Here is a 23,472-nt window from a genome sequence, read left to right as displayed (position 1 = left end):
GTAGACATAGTTTTTATTTCTCCTGAGTATATAACTAGGTAACTCTGTCTCGTTGAGGAACTGCCAGACTGTTATCCACAGTAGCTGTACCATTTTTTATTCCCACCAGTAGTGTACAAGAGTTCTAATATCTCTGTATCATCTTCAACACTTGATATTTGATTTTTTGGTTCTTAACTGTCCTGGTGGGTATGAAGTGGTATTTTATTGTGGTTTTGATATGTGTTTCCCCGGAGACTAATGATGTTGAGCATCTTTTCATGTGCTTGTTGACCATTTGTACATATTTTTTGGAGAAATATCTATTTAGATTCTTTGCCCATGTTTAAATTGAGTCATATTTATTTTTATTATGAAGTTGTAAGAGTCTTTTATGTATTCTAGGTACAAGTCTTTTATCAGATATATGATTTGCAAATATTTCTCCCATTATATAGATTGTCTTTTTACTTTTCTTCATAGTGCCTTTTGAAGCATAGAAGTAGTTTTTTTTTTTTTTTTTTTGAGATGGAGTCTCACTCTGTCTCCCAGGCTGTAGTGCAGTAGCACGATCTCGGCCCACTGCAAACTCTGCCTCCCAGGTTCATGCCATTCTCCTGCCTCAGCCTCCTGAGTAGCTGGGACTACAGGCACCCGCCACCATGCCCTGCTAATTTTTTGTGTTTTTAGTAGAGATGGGGTTTCACCGTATTAGCCAGGATGGTCTCGATCTCCTGACCTCGTGATCCGTCCACCTCGGCCTTCCAAAATGCTGGGATTACAGTCGTGAGTCACCATGCCCGGCCGAAGCACAGAAGCTTTTAATTTGATGAAGTCCAAGTTGTCTTTTTGTCTTTTGTTGCCTTGTGATTTTGGTCTCATATGTAAGAATCCTTTGCTAAATCCATGGTCATGAAGATTTACCCATGTTTCGGAAGAGTTTTATAGTTTTAGCTCTTACATTTAGGTGTTGGATCTATTTTAAGTTAGTTTTTTGTATATTATATGTTAGGCACCAACTTCTGTCTTTTACTTGTGCTTCTCTAGTCCATTTGTTGAAGAGACTATCCTTTCATATGGTGTTTCAGCACCATTTGTTGAAGGGAATATTTTTCCCCGTTGAGTGGTTTTGGGCACCTTTGTCTAACATGCAACAGTTGGCCACTGACATGTTTTTTTTTTTTTACTTCCAGTTCTATTCCATTGATCTATTGATCTTTCCTTGTGTCAACATCATGTTTTGATAACTCTTGTGTAGTACGTTTTGAAATCAGGAAATGTAAGTACTCCTACTTTGTTCTTCTTCAGGATTGTTTTCACTGTTCTGGATCCCTTTGCAACTCTGTAAGAATTTTAGAATCAGTTTGTCAATTTCTGTAAACGTGTCACTGAGGATTCCAATAGGCCTTGCATTGAATCTGTAGTTCATTCTGGGGAGTATTGCCATCTTAACAGTGATAAGTCTTCTAATCCATGAACATTTATTTAAATCTTTAATTTCTTTCAACAATGTTTTGTAATTTTCAGAGTGTAAGTCTTGCACTTATTTTGTTAATTATACTCCTAGGTATTTATTCTTTTGAATGCTGTTATGAATGGACTTGTTTTTTAAATTTCATTTTCAGATTTTTCATTGCTAGTGTATAGAAATATAATTGAGTTTTGTAAATTGATCTTATATATCTTGCAACCTTGCTGAACTTAATTTTTTATTCAAATGGTCTTTTAGTGAATTCCTTCGGATTTTCTAAATACAAGGTCATGTCATCTGAATATAGACAGTGTTATTTCTTTTCAACCTGAATGACTCTTTTATTTTTCTTGCCTAATTGTCCTGGCTGTAACCTCCAGTACAGATGTTAAATGGAAGTGATGAGAGTGGACATCTTTGTCTTGTTTCTGCTCTTAAGGCGAAGTATCTAATCTTTCACTAGTAAATATAATGGAAGTTGTGGGTTTATACTGCTATCCTAAACCTTGATTTTTTGCATAAGATTTTATATCAGTACCTGTGTAACAACTTTATTCTTTGTAAATGTGACATAGTATTTTATTGTATGGATATGTCAGGTTTTTTGAGTCAGCCTTCTGATATTTAGATGGCCTTTTTCTTACAAGTTATGCTGTAATGTGTAATCTAACTGTGTGTTATTTTGTACACACACACACACACACACACACAGCCCTTTTTAAGATAGATCTGAAAAGAATCAGTGTAAGGCTGGGCATGGTGGCTCACACCTGTAATCCTAGCACCTTGGGAGGCTGAGGTGGGTGGATCACCTGAGGTCGGGAGTTCGAGTCCAGCCTGACCAACATGGAGAAACCCCGTCTCTACTAAAGATACAAAAATTAGCCAAGCGTGGTGGCACATGCCTGTAATCCCAGCTACTCGGGAGGCCGAGGCAGGAGAATCTCTTGAACCCAGGGGGCAAAGATTGCAATGAGCCGAGATTGTGCCATTGCACTCCAGCCTGGGCAACAAGAGCAAAACTCCATCTCAAAAAAAAAAAAAAAGAATCACTGTAATTTTGGTGGATATGGTCAATTTGCTTACCAGTGTATGTTCCCACTAGAAAAAATATGCAAAATGTCTGTCTTCTCCCACATTCTCACTCATCAGAATTTTTATCTCTGCCAATCTGATAAAGAGAAAAGGTATTTCATTATAGTTTTAGTTTTAGTTTTTTAGTTTTAGTTTTCACTCTTATGAGTGAAGTTGTGTGTCTTTTCATATGTTTGAGATATTCGATACACAGTAGGTGACTATTGCAAGTAACAATGTAATACATATTTCAAAATAGCTAGAAGAGAAGATTTTGAATGTTGTCATCCCCAAAAAAATAAATATTTAAAATAATGGATATGGTAATTACCCCATTTGATCATTATACTATGTATACACATGTATTGAAACATCACATTGTACACCATAAATATGTACAATATGTGTCAATTAGAAATATAAAATTAAATTTTTAAAGACAGGTTCCTGAATTTTTCTTTCTGTGAATTTTTTGCTCAAACTCTTCACCCAGTTCTCTTAATGAGTCATTGATCTTTTTCTTATTGATTTGTAGAAGTCCTTCATAAGTAGGGACATTAGCTTTCTGTCTTGAATATGATTTGTGTTTTGATGCTAGTTTGTCATTAGTATTTTGACTTTGTCGATTTTTGATGAGAAATTTAAGACGTTCATGAAGTTAATTTTATTGGGCCTTTTTTGAAATAATGTATGTGTCTTTCAGATTTTGTGTTATAGTTGGAAAGATCTTTCCCACTCAAAGGTTATAAAAAGGTTATTTTGTATTTCCTCTGACTACTATTAAAGCCAAGCTTTTAAAATGTTCTTTTTTCTTTTAAAAATTTAACAGATTCCCTTTTCTAGTTGTTTGACCTCTGTGTGGTTCTCCTAATTCTACAGATGTATCTAAGAGAAGCTCAGCAGTGCTATTTAGAAGTTTCCTGAGTACCTTGATATGTAACTTATCTAATCTCTGAGTTTGTATTTTGGTTAACTAGGTGATTTCTGGTATGTTCTTTACTCACTAGAGAATTCCATTCTGATTTACTTATACTTACTCATCTTTTTTTATTTTTTTCAGAGCAACAGAGCTCATCCTTTTTGATATAATGTTTGCAGAAACAAAATAGAAATTGAGTTCTCCATTCTCTCTGTCTCATTTCTACTGTCTGCTCAAAAATTCTTCTTTGTTTTTGAGTATTTGTGGACCTATGTTGATCTTGAGTTTTAGGTCTCTAGAATAAAAGAAGAGGGTGGCGCTTGATCACAGCCAAACTTATTTCCCATTTACTTAGCTTTTTCAAGAAATAATAAGTAACTACTACATACATAGCTCTTTTCTCAAAATATAGAAACAAAATTTATGATATTGCCCTTGTGTTTTAGAAAGACCAGTTTTCTACACATAATAATAATATGATTATTATTTCAAAGTGGTATTTGTCACTTTAGATATAGCCCACAACTTTTGTTTGCAAGCATGGTTGGATTGTCCTTGAGTGAAATACCCAGAAGTTCTGAAAGAACATTTTCTTCTCTGAAGTTCATTTCTCAAAGGTGCAGTGGTGAATAAAATCCTCAGAACAGGATATTTAAGAAGGCTAGGCCATATTTGTATCAGCTGCAAATATTCAATGCCAGTCATAGAATGTTCTTCCAACCACTTGTGACAAGTGAAATATATTTTTATTGAGTTAAGCTAGTGGTCTTTAATATAAAAAAAAAAAAAGGAAACAAGATTTATTTATTTAAATAGCATATGGCTCACTTGCTCCTCTGATTTTTTTGCGTGTTTTTTTTTTTGTCTTTTTTAGTTTAATTAGTTAAATTAAAGTTGGTACTTGCCTCTTGACGGCTAATAAAAAAAAAATCTGACCTTAAAGTGAATTAGAGGTTCCAAGTTTCTGACAACATCTCAGAGCTTAAAAAGCTATATATTAATAAATGTGGGCCTGCATTTGCTTTCTTAGAAAAAGTAAAATTGATCCCAGTTGACCCCAAGTATGTTGGTTTTCCATGTTAATATATTTAGACCTGCAGTTTCAAAAAAAGCTTTTTTCTGTCTTCAAGTTTTGTATTTTCTAGTGAGATTCTCTTCTTCCATAGAACCAAACTGTGAGGCTATGAAGAAATCTTCAGATATTTTGGGATTCTTTTCTAACATGATTCTGCCCTCTCACATGACTCTCCCGCACGACCCCAACCTCTTGCCATCAGTCTTTCCACATTCCTACTTCTCCTCACCCGATTTGGGAGCATCAGGTTAATACATATACTAAGGAATGGAGTTTTCAAGTCATTGATCATTTCTGTTCCTTAACTTGTCCCAAAGTCCTGAATTAAACCAAGGACTGCTGATGTCTAAAGTACTGTTGCTAATCATATAGCATTTTCCTGAAGAAATAAATGGTCTTTATAGCTCTTACTTAGAGCAAAGGAGTGAAAGTCTAAGGGACGAGTAGTATTCTGAACCATAGAGGTATAAAATAACTATGAGGATAGATACGGTGTAATGGAATTAACACATCTAGACTGGAAGAGCCATGCTAATAAGCAACAACTAAATTAAACTGACTGAGATATGTGTCATACATTTAAGTGAATGAGAATAATGCATCATTTATTGGATTGAATAATTAACTGCAATTTAATGTTAGAGTGGCTCTCTATATAAAGATGAAGTCAAGTAAGCTTTAGTAGATAGGAGTTCAAGTCTTGGTATTAGACTACCCGACTCTGCCATTCACCAGTAATGTGAACTCATGCAAATCACTTCACCTTTTTTGGCATCAGTTTCTTCGTCCATAGTGTGAGTATAATATACCTACCTTTGCTGAATACACACACGAACACACACACTACTTAGAATATAGTATCCAACACAGAAAGAAAGTCCTTCAGTAGATGTTAAGTTTCTTTCCTTCCTTTTTTTTTCCTTCGAAGCTTTCTTTTTATACTATGTTAAAATAATTCGAGTATTACAAGGTTAAAGATGCTAAATCAGATAGTGGCTGTTTATTCCAGCAAGTATTTCTATCTAAATAGTTGGCAATTCTAGCTTATTTCATAAGAGTTAACTAATTCTGTAGATTATTTTCTGTTTTTTTCCAATGGTGATAATCTTTTTATGATAAATATTGAGTGTCCTCATCTTCTCATCCTTATCTGGCTTGTATTATATGTTCAGAACATTGCAAATTTACCCATATTCATTTTTTGTGGCATTTTCTAGTCTAATTTTTTTTTTTTTTTTTTTTTTTTTTTTTGAGACAGAGTATCTGTTGCCCAGGCTGTTGTGCAGTGGCATGATCTCGGCTCACTGCAACCTCTGCCTCCTGGATTCAAGCAGTTCTCCTGCCTCAGCCTCCTGACTAGCTGGGTAGCTGGGATTATAGGTGCCCGCCACCATGCCTGGCTAATTTTTGTATTCTTAGTAGAGATGGGGTTTCACCATGTTGGCCAGGCTGGTCTTGAACTTCTGAACTCAAGTGATCCTCCCGTCTTGGTCTCCCAAAGTACCGGGATTACAGGCGTGAGCCACCGTAGTTTAATTTGTTTTAATCTAAATCTCATAAAACTTCTTCCTCTATTTAAATTACATTTGGTCTTTTGATACTTTTCTTTCTGTTTAGTAAGAGTTTTTTCTTCTTTCTCGGTATTTCATATGACTTTTAGAATTTCTTCTTTTAAGGTCTTTCTTTAAAATCTTGCTTAATATGTAGCTCTCTTTTCCACTTAAGAACTTATTTTACTTCTGTGAATTACCTAGAAAAAGTAGATTTAAACAAGAAAAATTGTCTTTTAAAAAATTTAGAATGTTTTATTTGGACTCTGAAGGGTCCACTCTGTATGGGGGAAAAAAAAAAAACCCCATCTGAAGTATTATAGTTTAGGTATCTGAAAAGGTTTAGTTGATACTGTTACCATTTGAAATGTGGATTTTTCTTTGGCAATCCTTGAAATGAATCCTAAGATATAAGATTTGCCATCCACATGATTTTATTTATGAATTAAATTTTAATAATTATGCTTTTCCTGTCTTCAAAATTATATAGCAACCATTTATCAGAAAAGCAAGGAATGCTTAAAAGATGGAGCCTGCTTAGTGTTCATTCTCAGTTTGAACTTAAATCTCGGCTTTACCCCTACCATGAAAGGATGATTAGAATTACTTACTTTCTGTAACAGTGTGGTTCATGGTCTGTTTTCTGTGAAAAAAGATTGTGAGATTAAGAAAAAAACAACTTTACTTATAAAGACAGGAGAGGATCATTTCCCTAATTATGTAGTCTTTCAAAATCCAATTTAAAGACCACCTGCTCTAAACTGACTTTTTTTCTCACTGATTTTCAACATTGGAAGATATGTGCTTCTGGATTCTGGGGTTTCCAAAATTATTTTTATCATTTAAAAAAATATTAGCATATATAATTTTCACATTCCTATTCCTTGTTTTTGTTATGCATTCTCTTGGTGGTAAGGGACTGTAATAGGTTTTGTAAATAGTCAGCTGACCTGTCCAGTTTTTTTATGGTTTAGTTATAAAAATGAGTTTTTCATGGCTTTCAGGATAGAACTAGAGGCCAAGATTTATTATATTTGTTGGTATACTTACTGTAAAATCTATATATTGCCTCTGGTTGAAATATTAAATTTGGTTTACATGAATTAAACCTCCAAGTAATATATTTTAAAACTTTATGGAAAAGAAATAAACCATGGTCTGGTGCAAAACAAGTAAGTATTATTACTTTAATACACTGTTATTTTTTCAGGCTCATGAGAGGCTAGAAGATTCCAAACTAGAAGCTGTCAGTGACAATAACTTGGAATTAGTCAATGAAATTCTTGAAGACATCACTCCTCTAATAAATGTGGATGAAAATGTGGCAGAACTGGTTGGTATACTCAAAGAGCCTCACTTCCAGGTGACTTTCCCTATCACTTAACTCTCAAGTTCCCTGTATTCCCAAAGTATTCTCCTTTACTTTCCACTTTAAGGTGATGTTTTCTTCAAAGATTATTTAGGGCTATAATAGGTAAGTATGTAAATTCCAACCTTGGTATTTTAATGTCCTGATATGCTGAGGATATATAAACAGACGTATGTAACTACAGTGCTACATAAATGTACACTGTTGCAGAAATACATCACAATGGATTTTCCTTTGTGCCATTAAAGAAAACAGCCTTAATTCACCATCAGACTACATGCTGGAGCCATTTTCCTCACTATGATAATGGATTTTTTTCTTCCTTGCTACCATTCTGTTTCTTAGTCAATACTTTTTGGTATTGCTTCTCAAGATTGTTGTGCAGTCAGTGACCATGGAACATAAGAGAGCTGTGACAGTATAGAAACCATTATATAACATAATCTCCTCAGGTACAGAAATAAGTATGATTTTAGCAATGGCATGTACCAATGACGAGTTCATCAGTTTTACAAAGAAGAATGCATTTCAGAAGAGAAAAGGCAGGCAAGATTTCTTGTAACATATAATAATTAAGACAGTGTGGTATTGGGGAAGGTGTTAGAAAAATTAACTCATTGAAAAGAATGGAAATCCCCGATAAATACATCCCAGCCATATATGGTAACTTGATTTATGACTGGGACATTGCATTTTAGTGGAAAAAGAATGGTGCTGGGATAGAATAAAGTAAATGTCACCTGCTCTCTGCAAATCTTAGCACTGAAAATCAAATGGTAACAGCCTTTTGCTCTTTCTCAGCCAAAGATTTTATGTGACTCTTCAACAATGTTACTGCAAAATATGAAGGTTTATAGTGAGATGGTTCCGACATAAATTAGTATCTTAGGTACAAAAGAAATATGGACACATATCTCAGAGACATCTCCTGTGCAGGTCCCAGTTGACTGAGTCCTTATGAAGACAAACTGAATTATTTGGACTTTATCCTAAGGACAATGGGAAACTTTAGGTATGGGTTGGGTATTAACCAGGGAAAGGTCAGGTTTGTGAAATGAGATGGTTAAGTTCCAAGGCAAGAAATTATGATGGCAGTACATATAGATACTAAGAAATTTAAACACTTTCAAGCTTTAATCAGTAAAATCAACAGGATTTAGTGATTGGTTGCATATGACAGTTGTGGAAGAGAGATGGGAAATTGATAACACTATGACTTAAACAATTGATGGCTGTTCAATGAGATAAGGAACACTAGAAGAGAATGTTTTGGACATATTTATGTTAAGGAAACTGGCCATCTTAGGTTTGTGGTACACTGGAAGGATCTAGGTTTTCAGGAATGCCGTATATTAGTAATAAATATTTATAACTTAACAAATATATAAGCACATACATTATATGAAGTGTAACATGTAAAAATTTTAGAATACCAGCAAATAAAAATACAAAAATGAAGACATCGCCTTTCTTCTACCCAGATCAATACTCTACTGTCTTGGTGCATATTTGTCCATATTTTTCTATGCACAAATGTACGTATGTAATTTTTTTACTAATTTGAGATCATTTTGCACAAACGTGTTTTACTCTTTAGTTATTTCTAATTTTCTATTTCAGTGAACTTCCATCTCATATAATACACATACCGTATTTAGACTTCTCCATTTGATACCACAATATTATTTACAGGTGCCCATTCAGTATAATGTTGGCTGTGGGTTTATCATAGATGGCTCTTATTATTTTGAGGTATGTTCCTTTAATACTTAGTTAATTGATAATTTTTAACATGAAGGGTTGTTGAATTTTATTGAAAGCCTTTTCTGCTCTATTGAGGTAATTATGTAGTTTTTGTCTTTAGTTCTGTTTATGTGATGAGTCACATTTATTGATTTGCAAATGTTGAACAGACCTTGCATTCTGGGGATGAAGCCTACTTGACTCATGGTGGATTAGCTTTTTGATGTGCTGATTGATTTGGTTTGCAGGTATTTTGTTGAGGATTTTGGCATTAATGTTTGTCAAGGATATGGCCTAAAGTTTTCTTTTTTTGTTGTGTCTCTGCCAGGTTTTGATATAAAGATGAGGCTGGCCTCATAGAATTAGTTGGGGAGGAGTTCTTCCTCAGTTTTTTGGAATAACTTTTATGTAGGAATGGTACCAGCTCTTATTTGTACATCTGGTAGAATTCAGCTGTGAATCCATTAGGTCCCAGGCTTTTTTTGGTTGATAGACTATTTATTACTGATTCAATTTCAGAGGTTGTTATTGGTCTATTCAGGGAATCAGTTTATTCCAGGCTCAGTCTTTGGAGGTTGTATATGTCTAGGAATTTGTCTGTCTCTTCTAAGTTTTCTGGTTTGTATGCATGGAAGTGTTCATAGTAGTTTCTCATGGTTGTTTTTATTTATATGGATTCACTAGTAACATTCCCTTCATCATTTCTAATTATGTTTATTTGGCTCTCCTCTCTTTATTAGTCTAGCTAGTGACTTGTCTATTAATTTTTTCAAAAAACCAACTCCTGGATTCGTTGATTTTTTTAAAAAAATTTATTTATGTATTTATTTACTTTTTGAGATGGAGTCACTGTGTTACCTAGGCTGGAGCACAGTGGCACGATCTCGGTTCTCTGCAACCTCCACCTCCCAGGTTCAAACGATTCTCCTGCCTCAGCCTCCTGAGTAGCTGGGACTACAGGCACGTGCCACGATGCCCAGCTAATTTTTGTATTTTTAGTAGAAATGGTGTTTCACTGTGTTGGCCAGGCTGATCTCAAACTCGTGACCTCAGGTGATCTACCTGCCTTGGCTTCCCAAAGTGCTGGGTTTACAGGCGTGAGCCATCATGCCCAGCCTCGTTGATCTTTTGAAAGGTTTTTTGTGTCTCAGTTTTCTTCAGCTCAGCTCTAATTTTTGTTATTTTTCATCTTCTTCTAGCTTTTGGGTTGTAAATCAGCACTTTCATCAGAGGTTGCAAAATGATGTTTTTCTATTCTACATTATTAGCTAGTATTCTTCCATAATGTTGAGCTTCTCATCAACTGGGCTGCTTAGTGCATTTCCTACTGAAGAGGCAGGAATGTACTTGAACCTTCCTTTTACTAAGTTTCAAAGTGAAGAGCTGTTTAAAATTGCAGTTTCAAGTGGTAACAAATGAATTTTTTCAGTCTTTTTTTTAAAATAGAATTGTGGATCTGTGGTTTTTTTATTCAATGTTTTAATGTTTTACAGTCCCTTTTTTTAATTTTCAAATAGCCGTGACTTTGACGAGTTGTGGGCAAATTTTTACTATAAAAATCTGAAGCACATGAGAATTCTGAACTAGAGATAGAAATTTAAGAGTTGTCAGTGCGTAAGTAGTGGCTCAAGTCATGGGAGAAAATAATACTGCCTAAGGAGGATATAGGGTGGAAAACTAAGCAGCCCAGGTTAGCAATTTCCAGCATTTATAGGAAGAATCCTTACATATATATTTGTGAGTTGTTTTTATTGAATTTTTTTCTCCAGTGTTTTGCGAATTGTTTTATGAAATGACCAGAAATTACCAATTATCCTGATTGCTTTTATCCCGAACCTGTTAATATTTTTTGCTTTTATTTTGATTTATTGTTTTTGAACTTGGATTCTATCCAGCCCCTCAAGAATGTTTAAACTTAGTTTTATGTTGAATATGCACAGTTGCAGTAAAAATTCTTCTTTTTTTTTTTTTTTTTTTTTTTTTTGAGACAGAGTTTCACTCTTGTTGCCCAGGCTGGAGTACAATGGTACAATCTCAGCTCGCTGCAACCTCCGCCTCCCAGGTTCAAGCAATTCTGCCTCAGCCTTCCGAGTAGCTGGGATTACAGGCACATGCTACCATGCCCAGCTAATTTTTTGTGTTTTTAGTAGAGACAGAGTTTCGCCATGTTGGCCAGGCTGGTCTTGAACTCCTGACCTCACATGATCCACCTGCCTCAGCCTCCCAAACTGCTGGGATTACAGGCATAAGCCACCATGCCTGGCCTAAAAAGTATTCTTTTAGGATAAGAAATGAAAAAAAAAATTAACATTTTAGTATTAATTAAGAAATTCCTTGGGAGGCCAAGGTGGGTGGATCGCAAGGTCAGGAGATCGAAACCATCCTGGCTAATGCGGTGAAACCCCATCTCTGCTAAAAATACAAAAAATTAGTTGGGCATGGTAGCACACACCTGTAGTCGCAGCTACTTGGGAGACTGAGGCAGGAGAATCACTTGAACCTGGGAAGTGGGGATTGCAGTGAGCCGAGATCGTATCACTGCACTCCAGCCTAGGTGACAGAGTGAGACTCCGTCTCAAAAAAAAAGAAAAAAAGCAATTCCTAGAAAGCTGGATCAAAACTACCCATACTGATAGCACATGCATAGTAAATTTGGGAGTTAAAAAAATACATTATATTCAGGACTATTACTGACTTGTTTTTTCCTCAAAAAATATTCTTTTCATAAACTAAAACCTTTATTGGTAATATAAAATTTTCTGTCACTGATATAAGATGCTAATATTTATCCATTTTCTATTGAACATCTTTTAACAGACGTTTTGTACATATAAAAAGTATATCATATTACTAACATAGCAATGTTAGGTAAAAATGTCATTTGAATTTGAATTTTTATGGTATTTTAGTAAATAGGATTGATGGTAAGTATGGAATGATATGATGACAATGGTGGCAATGAAATCCAGTACCTTCTTTGTACCAGACTGGAAACCTAGGTTCAGTTTACAGTGAACTTGCCAGTTTTTAAAAAGCATCACTAAATTCTGTCAATCTCTTCACATCTCAAAGAAGGAATATGATATTATTTGATGATAATAAAACTATATATTTTTATATCTCTTAAAAATTACATATTTATTTGATCAACCTCATATTTGGGAATTTAATACTATGTACCTTGAGTAAGCCCTTGGAATAATGAACTAACAAAGTACTTTTAGTAACATATTTCATCAACGTATTGTAAATAACCACAGGCTATTTTGACTCCTCATAGTCACTGTTGGAGGCCCATGATATTGTGGCATCAAAGTGTTATGATTCACCTCCATCAAGTCCAGAAATGAATAATTCTTCTATCAATAATCAGTTATTACCAGTAGATGCCATTCGTATTCTTGGTATTCACAAAAGAGCTGGGGAACCTTTGGTGAGTATAGATAAATCAGTGCCCTATTAAATCTGAAATATGACATAATTTGTGGTTCAGTCACTACTCTATTGCATTTTTTTTCCTTTTCATAATGTTATGAAAGCTGTATTCTTATTTGGCCTGTGTATAAAGACACAGCTGATGCTCTCTCAATTTGGTTTAGTCTGCAAAATTAAACCAAAATGAAAAGTTAAACTGAGCTAGAAGTAGAAATATGGCAAAGGGTAGCAAAAAATTTCAGAAGATCACTACTATGTTTCTTCCTACCCTTTGAAGGCATGAACTGCCCTTTGAAGAAATACTGACAGTATCAAAATATAAAAGGAAGTTGTTATTAAAAATTGAAGCCATACTTGGACTCTCTAAGTAGTGAAGTTTACTATTCCTTGGTAAAATTATTACTTCTGGATCTGACTATAAGAACAGTGAGTGCAAAAAAGGAAAAGCCAGGAATAAATCCATCAGAATGCACAAAATACCTTTTTTTGCTCTGAGTTTCCATTTAGCCTGTAAGATACATCCTATCCACTAGTGTAATAAACTATACTAGTACACACTTTAATGGGAGTGAAATATTGAAACAGGAGAGAACATATGAAAAGTAAGAATGATTCATTTTACATAGTTTTACAATTATTTTCTTACATATGTTCATGAATATTTAAGCATTTCTCCCTAATAAATGAGAAATCTCTTTCTTATTTCTCATAGGGCGTGACATTTAGGGTGGAAAATAATGATCTGGTAATCGCCCGAATCCTCCATGGGGGAATGATAGATAGACAAGGTCTACTTCATGTGGGAGATATAATTAAAGAAGTCAATGGACATGAGGTTGGAAACAATCCAAAGGAATTACAAGAATTACTGAAAAATATTAGTGGAAGTGTCACCCTAAAAATTTTACCAAGTTATAGAGATACCATTACTCCTCAACAGGTGAGTAATAAAATTTTTGGTAGTATTAAAAATACTTTCATGTTTTTAATCACAATGTTGGAAATGCTATCAGTTGCTACTATTTTGCTAAAGAAAAGAGAAAAACAATTGATTTGAGTATTCTGAAATGCCTTATTTTGTCATGGGTGAATTTTTGAATGTTTAAACAATGCTATTTTACTATTATAAAGGAAGTAGTAAGATTTCTTTGTAAACACCAGGAATCCTGGCATAACAGTAACCTACAGCCAGGTATCAGAAGAACCATAAAGTCTTTGAATTATTAATCTAGCAAACATTTCTGACAGCTGTTACATTCAGGCATTGTGTTAGGCCCTGGGAGAGGTTAAAAATGCAATCCAGATCACCTCCAGCTTAGTGTTTGTGTGATGGATGAAATGGCTGATGAGGCCAGAAAAGAGAATGGGTATAAAGAAAATCTTGGACCCCTGGTTTGCACACATTTGATCTGTATTTTAAAACTAATTTTAGGTAAACTAGATAATTGAATGGGAAAATGTTTTAGTTATAGAGATTGTCTAGGCTCAGTATGTTAAGTGAATTCAAAAAGAAGAGACATGAGATTATGTAACCAGGTGGCAGATATTTGAAGGTGTGAGGTGATTTGTGAACAACAGCTCTAATGAATGGTTAAAATGACCATTTAGGTTGAAATACCAGTGCCGCCAATTATCAGCTTACTTTCTCTGTGCTTCATTTTTCTCATCTATATAGTTAGGGAAAAATTTGTTTTCTCAGAAGTTTGTTACGAAGATTAAATGAGTTAATTCATGTAGTGCTGTCACAGCAACACCTGGCACATAGTGCTCAAGAAGTGGCTGCACTTCTGTGGTGATGAGGCAGTAGTGGTAAAATGGAACCGTAAAGAAAGAGTAAGAAAGTAATTGCAGAGGAAGAATTGAAAAGGATGATAGTGTTGGAACCAAAGAGAGGGTTTTCAAGCCTAAGTAATGTAGAAGTAGGTACCTCTAATGTTCAGGTTTATTCCAGAAGTGTATTGTTTGATATATGAATGAAATTATAAGTTTTCTTACATAAGATACTGCCAGTGTATCTTATTTCATATTGTTAAAATGAGAGCTTAAAAGTCTAGTTCTTACATTTCTGTACAGTTATTTGAAATAACATTTCATTGAATGTCTATTTTAAACTGTTCTTTCAAAGGTAAGGATAGATTATTTAGTCATGAATATTAGCATGTAAATTGAACTTCTGAAAATAGATAGGCTTGTAATTAACTTCTGTTGAAATGAAGGTAGTTTCGTGGTCCTCAAGGAAAAGAATTGTGAAAAATAAATGATATTAGTACTTAGACATTTCATATCAGTAGTACCTCTCAGGCTACCTTTGTTCCTCAGTTGGCAAATTTTGATTTGTGACACCTGAGGCCTTATCTTGGACTTGGGTAGATTGGAAGAGTAAAATCTAGAATTTACGTATTTTATTTATTATTATGTGTTAGTTGTAGTAGGAAGATTTTATTTTCCTTCTGTAGTCCAAACTCCAGACTTCTTCTAGCTCACCATGGCTGTAATAGACTTTTACAGGCAAAATAAAATTTTAGCGTATTAATAACTAGGGCTTTGGCCCACATTCCTACATAGATTTTGCATCCAGTAAACTAACTGAATACGATGAAATGCAAGGATATTTAGCCTTGGTTTAAAGATAAGTTTTCCCCGTTCCATACCCTCTCAAACTCTGCTTTTCACTTAGCATTTAGAGCTGGGGGAATAAATTCACGTAGGAGAGGAGTCGTCTTACAAGCCTGAGGCAACCTGAGGCCTGTCTTGCCGTAAAGAAGAAGAGAAACTATAACATGAAGGCTTCCAAAAGAACATCCAAGTTGAGACTTTTTTTTTTTTTTTTTTAATGAAAAAGGGAACATTACTCATATGCTGGAATCATAGACATAAACCAGGGCATCTGCAAACCGTGGGCATCCTATTAAGATGCTAGGGAAGCAAGGGCATTTTGCCTCTTCAACTCTTTCACTAAAATCTCCACCATGTAGTGCTGTGGAGCTTGTCTCAGGTCTGGATTGCTGCAAGAGCAAATGAAAGCCAAGAACTCTTCTGTACCACGGTAATGTTTTTCAAAAGCATAGTCAGTAGATTATCTTTATCAGAATCATTTCAGGTGCTTGGTAAAAGTCCAGAATCTGCTATGGGACATAAGTATCTATATTTAAATTTTGAGGACCAGAGTGAGTTAGAAGTAGCCAATTCTGAAGTTCTTCAACTTATATATAGCTTAGATTCCCAGAGGCTATTCATAATTCCATTTGTTTATTAAGGCCAACTGATAGGAATTCTCTCTTCTTCTTTGGAACCAACATGACCTGGACAACTAGAAACAATATAACAAAATATATTACAGGACTATTTCACTCAAGGATATTCATTAAAAATTCTCAACAAAGTATTAGCAAATCAGATTTGATTGTGTGTATAACAAAGATAATACAACATATCCAAGTTAGATTTATTATCCCAGGTATGCTAGGAGAGTTTCATATTAGAAAATCCATATGTAACTAAGCACGTTAACAGACGAAAAGAGAATAACCTCAATGGAGAATTTGATAAAATTCAATGATTTTAAAAAATGATTAGTAAATTAGAAATAGAAGAGAAAAGCCTTAATTTTATTACAAAAGAAAAAAAAACTAGAACAAACATTATTGTGAATTAACTAATGTTAGAAGCTTTCCCTTTAAAGTCAGAAACTGGCCTTTCAGCTGGTCTGCCTGAGACCTCTAGTGCCAACCCCAATACCGCACAAAGTTTTATTTCCACTCACGAAATTCCACTTCCGTTTTCATTATAAAATGAAAAAGCCTTCACAAACCGAGAAAAACTTGCCAAATTTCAAGCACAATTGTGCATTGGTAAAAAGGAACTGCCCTCAGATGATACAGCAAACATTATCTATTGCAACAGATGATTAAAAAAATCTTTAGTTCTCCTGAAAGAAAGTAGGAATAAGCAATATCTCTGATATTAAAGAGGTATGTTTACAAACCAAGGAATGGTGATCTACACTAACAATCCCAATGTTCAGACATCTCTAGCAGCAAACACTTTGACCATTATACCAGCCATGCTGAGACAAAGCAGCTAACAGAAATGCCACCCAGTGTCTTAAACCAGCTTGGTGTCAACAAGCTTAACGAAACTGGCAGAAGCTGGATGGGAAAGTACCACTTACTTTTGGAGAAGTGGTGATCTTGTTCAGAATTTTGATGAAGCTTCCAACAGTGAGGCAAACTGAATTGATTCAGCTTCTAAAAAATAATAAAATTTCAAGAATTTTAACTGCTTTTAAAATGTTTGTTTTATATATGATAAAATGTAAACCTATGATATTTTAAATTCCAAGGCCCTTGGACACTGGGACAATGCCACTTTTTAATTATTGATTATACACAGTTATTTATTTGCAATTAGTGAACCAGAAAATAGTTTAAAACAAAGATAAAGGCTTTGCCTAGTTAAAAAAAAAAAGAAAGAAAGAAACTAGAGAAGGATGCTCACTAGCAGCACTTCTATTTAATATTTTCTTGAAGGATACATAAGTACAGTGTGACAAAAATAAATTATAGAAGCAAAATGTTTGGAAAGGAGGCAATAAAACTTTTTATTTACAAATATGAGTTTTTGCATAGAAACCCCTCAAAACTACAACTTATTAGAAATAATAAGAGTTTACCAAGGTACCTGAAAATAAGATTAAGACACAAAACTCAATTGCATTTCTGTATGTCATCAGCAAACGTCTAGAAATGTAACTATGACATCATTTATAGTAGAGTCAGAGAATGTCACATTTATGTCTAGGAATAAATCTAACCTAAAAAATTCAAGACCTCTACACAAAGGAATTATGAAGAGGATCTAAATAAGCAGGTATATCATGTCATGGACAGGAAGACAATATTGTGAAGATGTTGATTTTTCACGCATTGACTTGCAGATTTAATGGAATTCCAGTCAAAACAAGATTTTCCATGGAATTTGGTAAGATGAATAGCCAAGACACTTTTGAACCAGAAAAGCGGGAATGGGGTCTGATTATTAATGTTTAGGAATTAAGATACTGTGATGTTGGCATAGGAAGAGAGAGCATGATCAGTGGACTTTTAGGGAGCGCAGAAAGAGACCTACACATACATATTACTTTGATATGTGACAGAGATAATGTCTTTCAATGTGGAAAGGAGAGATGATTCAATGAATGGGGGGAAACTGGTTATTCTAGGGATACTGTTTGAAATTGTGTTTCATTCTGCATAGAAAAATCAAAAGGGGACATGTGTTCAGTAAACATGTAAAGATATATTAAAAATCATAATGTGATATACCATTAAGTTGGTAAAATTATAGCTGTGAATCAACAGCATCTTTTCTACATTGTTGGTGGCAGTGTGTATTGTTATAAACACATTAGGAAGAAAAGTTTAATAATGTCTCTTAGAGTTCAATATTCACATATATCCAGCTGTGGTAATTCCCTAGAGCAATTCTTATGTATGTACAGCTGGAAACATGTTAATAAGCATGTAAACCCCTGAAGATTACATGCATATAGCATGATACTTTAAGTTTAAAATAACTATATAATTTTAAAGAGTACATATAGATGCAATAGAACTATATACAAAATGAAAAGCAAGGAGTTTGTGAATCCAAGATTCAGGGTGAAGTGTGCCTTGGTTGGGGAAACCAGAATGATGGGATGGGATGGAATGAGAGCAGGAGAATCAAGTAGGATTTTAATGTTAGTTTTAGGTGGCAAGTACGTAGCTATTATATTATTAAAACTAATTAAATCAACAAAAGCAGTCCTTGCATAAACCAGTGATATAAGAATTATGATTAGTATAATTTTGGCCTAGGTTAGTAGTTAGTAGATTTTTTTTTTTTTCGACAGAATCTAGCTCTGTCACCCAGGCTGGAGTGCAGTGGCATGATCTTGGCTCACTGCAATCTCCACTGCCCAGGTTCAAGCAATTTTCCTGCCTCAGCCTCCCAAGTAGCTGGGACTACAGGTGTGTGCCATCATGCCCGGCTAATTTTTGTATGATTTTTAAAATAAAATTTTCTATTTGGCTGAGGCTTGAATTTGTGGCCCTCAGATATTTATCAGAGAGGAACATGGATTGCCCTTCAAAACTTTTTTAACCAAACATATATTCTTGTTACCTTGCTGTTCTCAAAAATATGTGTGTACATCTGTATGTAACCAAGTAGACCAAGTTCATACACTGAACATTTTTAGAAAAAGCATCCTTCCTTTTTTTTTAGAAAAAGCATCTCAGCTAGTGTTGTGGAAAATCTCTTAGCAATGATAATCACTTTGTTCACCATCTTGTCACTCACTCTGAAGTGCAGATTCAGATGGACCTGGAACTATGATTTAAGAACTAGGTTCTATAAGCAACATGTGCACCATGTTAAGCCAACACATTCCCAAATGAATTACTAGCCACCTTCTGATTTAACATCAGGGTCAAGGTGGAACTGATTTTCTAGCCATTTCATCCATTTAATTTTTTTCCCACTAATTATTGTCATTTGCATAAGCATAGTGTATTCCTGTGCCATGTTTTCTCAGTACTTCTACTGTTTTTATATTTACTTTAAAAAATATCCTTGAGATAAAGTTTATATAAATAAAGTATGCAATTTGATACATGTGGACATACATAATGTACCCGTGAAATCAACACAATTGAGATGATGAACACTCCCAGAAATTTATTTGTGTCCATTTCTTTTTCTTTCTTTCTTTTTTGAGGCAGGGCCTCACTCCTTCACCCAGGCTGGAGTGCAGTGACATGATCACAGCTCACTGCAGCTTCAGCCTCCCAGGGCTCAAATAATCCTTCTACCTCAGCCTTCTGAGGAGCTGGGACCACAGATATGCACCACCACACCTGGCTAATTTTTTTTTTTTTTTTTTTGGTAGACACAGGGTTTCGCCACGTTGTCCAGGCTGTCTTGAACTCCTGTGCTCAAGCGATCTGCCCGCCTCAGCCTCCTAAAGTGCTAGGATTACCAGCATGAGCCATTGCTCCTGGCCTCCCAGCTTCTTTGTGTCCACTTCTCATCCTTCCCTCCTGCTCCCTTTTTCTCTCCCACCCCTGACTCCAGGCAGTTACTGCTCTGCTTTTTGTCACTTTAAATTATTTTGCATTTTCCATATTTTTATATAAATGGAATACATGTAATCCTTTTTGGATATTGTTTGATTCATTTGTTTAGCTTCCCTCAGCATAGTTGTTTGGGGATTCATTCATGTTATGTGTATTGATAGTTCATTTATTTTTATTGACAAGTAATATTCCATTGCATGGCTGTACCACAGTTTGTTTATCCATTACCTGGCTGATGAACATTTTTTTTGTTGCCAGTTTGGGGCTTTTACAAATAAAGCTGCTATGGACATTTGCATATAAGTCTCTTGAGTATATACCAGGGGTTGAAGGATTGAGTCATATGGTAGGTATATGTTGAACTTCTGAAGAAATGACTAAACTATTTTCAAAAGTTAGTATACCAACTTAAATTTCCACCAACATTGTATGAAAGTTCCAATTACTCTGCATTTTGAACAACATGTGGTATGGCCAGTCTTTAAAATTTTAGCCATTCTAATAGTGTGTAGTGGTATCTCATTGTGATTTTAATTTGCATTTTCCTAATAACTAATAATATTGAACATATTTTTATGTGTTTATTTGCCATACTTATGTGCACTTTGGTGAAGTGTCTTCAAATCTTTTGTCCATTTTTTGTTGAATTGTTTTTCTTAGTTTTGAGTATTCTTTATGTATTCATGATACAAGTGCTTCATCAGAATTGAGATTTGCCAAGACTTACTTCCAGTCTCTATCTTGTCTTTTCATTCTCTTAACAATGTCATTCAAAGAGCAGAAGTTCTGAATTTTTATGAAATCCAATTTATCATTTGTTTTCTTTGAGTCATCCTTTTGTGGCTTTATTTAAGAAGTCTTTGTATAACCTAAGGTCATGAAGATTTTCTCCAATTTTTTTTTCTACAAGTTTTACAGTTCTATCTATGCTGTACATCTGAGTCTATGATACATGTACTGTATGTTAATTTTTATATAGGATGTGAGGAAAGGATCGAAGTTTATCTTTTGCATATGAATATTCAATTTTTCCAGCTCAGTTTATTGAAAAGACTATTTCTTTCATCAAATTTGGAAAAACTTTGACAGTAGTTTCTTCAGACATTTTTCCTATTTTTCTGTTTCTTCTGTCCTCTGGTGACTTTAGTTACATGAATATTAGGCCTCTTGAAGTTGTCCCGTGGCTCACTGATTAGTTCATTTATTTCAGCCTTTTTTCTCTGTATTTTTCATGTTGGATATTTTCTATTTTGTCTTCAAGTTAACTGATCTTTTCTTTTGCAACTTCTAATCTGCTATTAATCACACCTAGTGGGTATTTTTCATCTCAGATATTTTGGCTTTCATTTCTAGAAGTTCAGATTGCATCTTTTTTATATCTGCATGTGTTTAATAGACTTAATCCTTCCTATAGTTTCTTGAACCATGAATATAATATGTAAAGTTAAAACAATTACTGTAATGTCCTTGTCTACTAATTCTAGCATATTTGTCATTTCTGGATCACTTGATTTTTCTCCTTGTTGTAGGTTATATTTTCCTCCCTCTTTGCATGCTTGGTCATTTTTGATGGGCTGCCAGGTATCATGAATTTCACCTTGTTGGGTACTGGATATTTTTGCATTAGAAATACTCGCTTTTTTTTTTCTTCCAACCTTTTTTTTTTTTTTTTTTTTGAGTCTCACTCTGTCACCAGGCTGGAGTACAGTGGCACAATCTCAGCTCACTGCAACCTCTACCTCCTGGGTACAAGCGATTCTCCTGCCTCGGCCTCCCAAGTAGCTGGGACTACAGGCACGTGCCACCAGGCCCAGCTAATTTTTTAATTTTTAGTAGAGATAGGGTTTCATCATGTTGGCCAGGATGGTCTCGATCTCTTAACCTCATGATCCATCTGTCTCAGCCTCCCAAAGTGCTGGGATTACAGGCATGAGCCACTGTTCCCGGCCCTTCCAACTTTTAGGCTCAAGAGGTGTGTGTACAGGTCTGTTACATGGATAAATTACATGTTTCTGGAGTGTAGTGTACAAATGATTTTGTCACCCAGGTAGTGAGCATGATACCTGATAGGTAGTTTTTCAGTCCTCACCCTCCTCTTATCATCTGCCTTCAAGTAAGCCTCAGAGTCTGTTGTTCCCCTTTTTGTGTCGATATATACTCAATGTTTAGCACCCACTTACAAGTGAGAACATGTCGTAATCTGGTTTTCTGTTCCTGCATTAATTGGCTTAAGATAATGGCCTCCAGCTATGTACATGTTGCTCAAAGAACATGATTTTATTCTGTTTATGGCTGCATAGTATTCCATGATGTATATATGCCAAAATTTCTTTATCCAGTCCACCATTATTGGGCATCTAGGTTGATTCAATATCTTTGCTGTTGTGAAAAGTGCTATGATGAACATATGTGTACATGTGTCTTTATGGTAGAATGATATATATTCCTTTGGGTATATACCCGGTAATGGGATTGCTGGGTCAAATGGTAGTTCTGTTTTAAGTTCTTTGAGAAATCTCCAAAATGCTTTTCACAGTGGCTGAACTAATTCACATTTCCACTAGCAGTTCCCTTTTCTCTGCAACTTTGCCAACATGTTATTTTTTGACATTTTAGTAATAACCATTCTTAACCTTTGTTCTAGGATACAGATGATTCTTTTAAATCTTGCTTTTTAAGATTTATTAGATATGATTGCAGGATGTAGTTTAGCTCATAACCCTTCTAAGTATTCACGGCCTGTGAATTATGAAGATTTTTCCACCTGGCCTGGTGAGAACAGAAACTATTCTTGACCGTATACAGCTTCCCTATATTGTTCCCTGTAATGCTTTCAAATGATTCTTTACCATCATGAGGAAAGAGTTACACAGAGAGAGGGTGCAGGTAGCTTCCTCATACACGTGCATTGATTAAGTACTCAGCTGAAAACAGAAGGAGTCCCTCACAATTGTCTCTGAAGTCTTTCCTCACTGATACTGTGTTCCATGCACTGTAACCACCTTGATCTCCCAGGTCTCCCAGTTCATCTCCTGAACGTGGAGACCATCAGGCTTCACCTTTCTCCCTTTCTGAGTTGCAGCCTGGAAACTCTCTGTCCTGTTAGCTGGGGCAATTGTGTAGCTCATCTTGTTTCTTCCCATCTTTTGGGATCACTGTCTTCATTGCCTGATCTCTGACATCTTGAAAGACATTGTTTCACATATTTTATCAACATAGTTTTTAGTTGTTTCAAGTTGGAGGGTCCTTGTTATTTCATCTGAATCCAAATGGGAGTCAGTTATCCTTATTACTTTAAAAATTTAATTTTTGTATAGGTGAATCATTCCTCATGGTTTGAAAATAAAAAAATGTAAATATGTATTCAGCTGAGATCTCCCTCCGAATCCTTCCCACTACCAACCTAGTCCTCATCCCCCCACCAGTAAAAACTATGCTATTAGTTTATCTTTCCAGAATTTCTTCATTCATATGCTAGTAAATAAAAATTACATATCCTTTTTCACCTTCCACCTCCTTTTTCATAGAAAGGTTGCATAGTATACATGCTATCCTGAACCTTATTTTTTTTGCTTAACCATGTATCTTGAGGATATTTCCTTATTGGTGCATACACTTCCTGTTGACACACATCACCTACACACACACACTTTTTTAACGACTAAATATAGTACCACATCATGTAGACATACCGTCATTTGTTTAACCAGTTCCTTTTTGTTAAACAATTAGGTTGCTT

The 23,472-nt window shown here is 34.9% G+C and overlaps 1 protein-coding gene across 18 annotated transcripts in view; it reads left to right on the top strand.

The window, feature by feature from the left end:
- PALS2 (protein associated with LIN7 2, MAGUK p55 family member) overlaps window positions 1–23,472 on the top strand; it is a 106,753-nt gene that overhangs the window by 58,033 nt on the left and 25,248 nt on the right. For all 18 annotated transcript variants that reach the window (XM_065542197.2, XM_074035336.1, XM_045388923.3 and 15 more), the window contains 3 exons: window positions 7,279–7,431; window positions 12,461–12,613; window positions 13,328–13,555. In XM_065542197.2, the coding sequence (XP_065398269.1) occupies window positions 7,279–7,431; window positions 12,461–12,613; window positions 13,328–13,555 (534 nt within the window). The remainder of the gene's footprint in view (window positions 1–7,278; window positions 7,432–12,460; window positions 12,614–13,327; window positions 13,556–23,472) is intronic.

The sequence above is a fragment of the Macaca fascicularis genome, chromosome 3, assembly GCF_037993035.2.
Source record: "Macaca fascicularis isolate 582-1 chromosome 3, T2T-MFA8v1.1".
Classification (NCBI taxonomy): domain Eukaryota; kingdom Metazoa; phylum Chordata; class Mammalia; order Primates; family Cercopithecidae; genus Macaca; species Macaca fascicularis.
The sequence above is the reverse complement of the archived record's forward strand: the minus strand, read 5'-3'. Positions and strand labels throughout refer to the sequence as shown.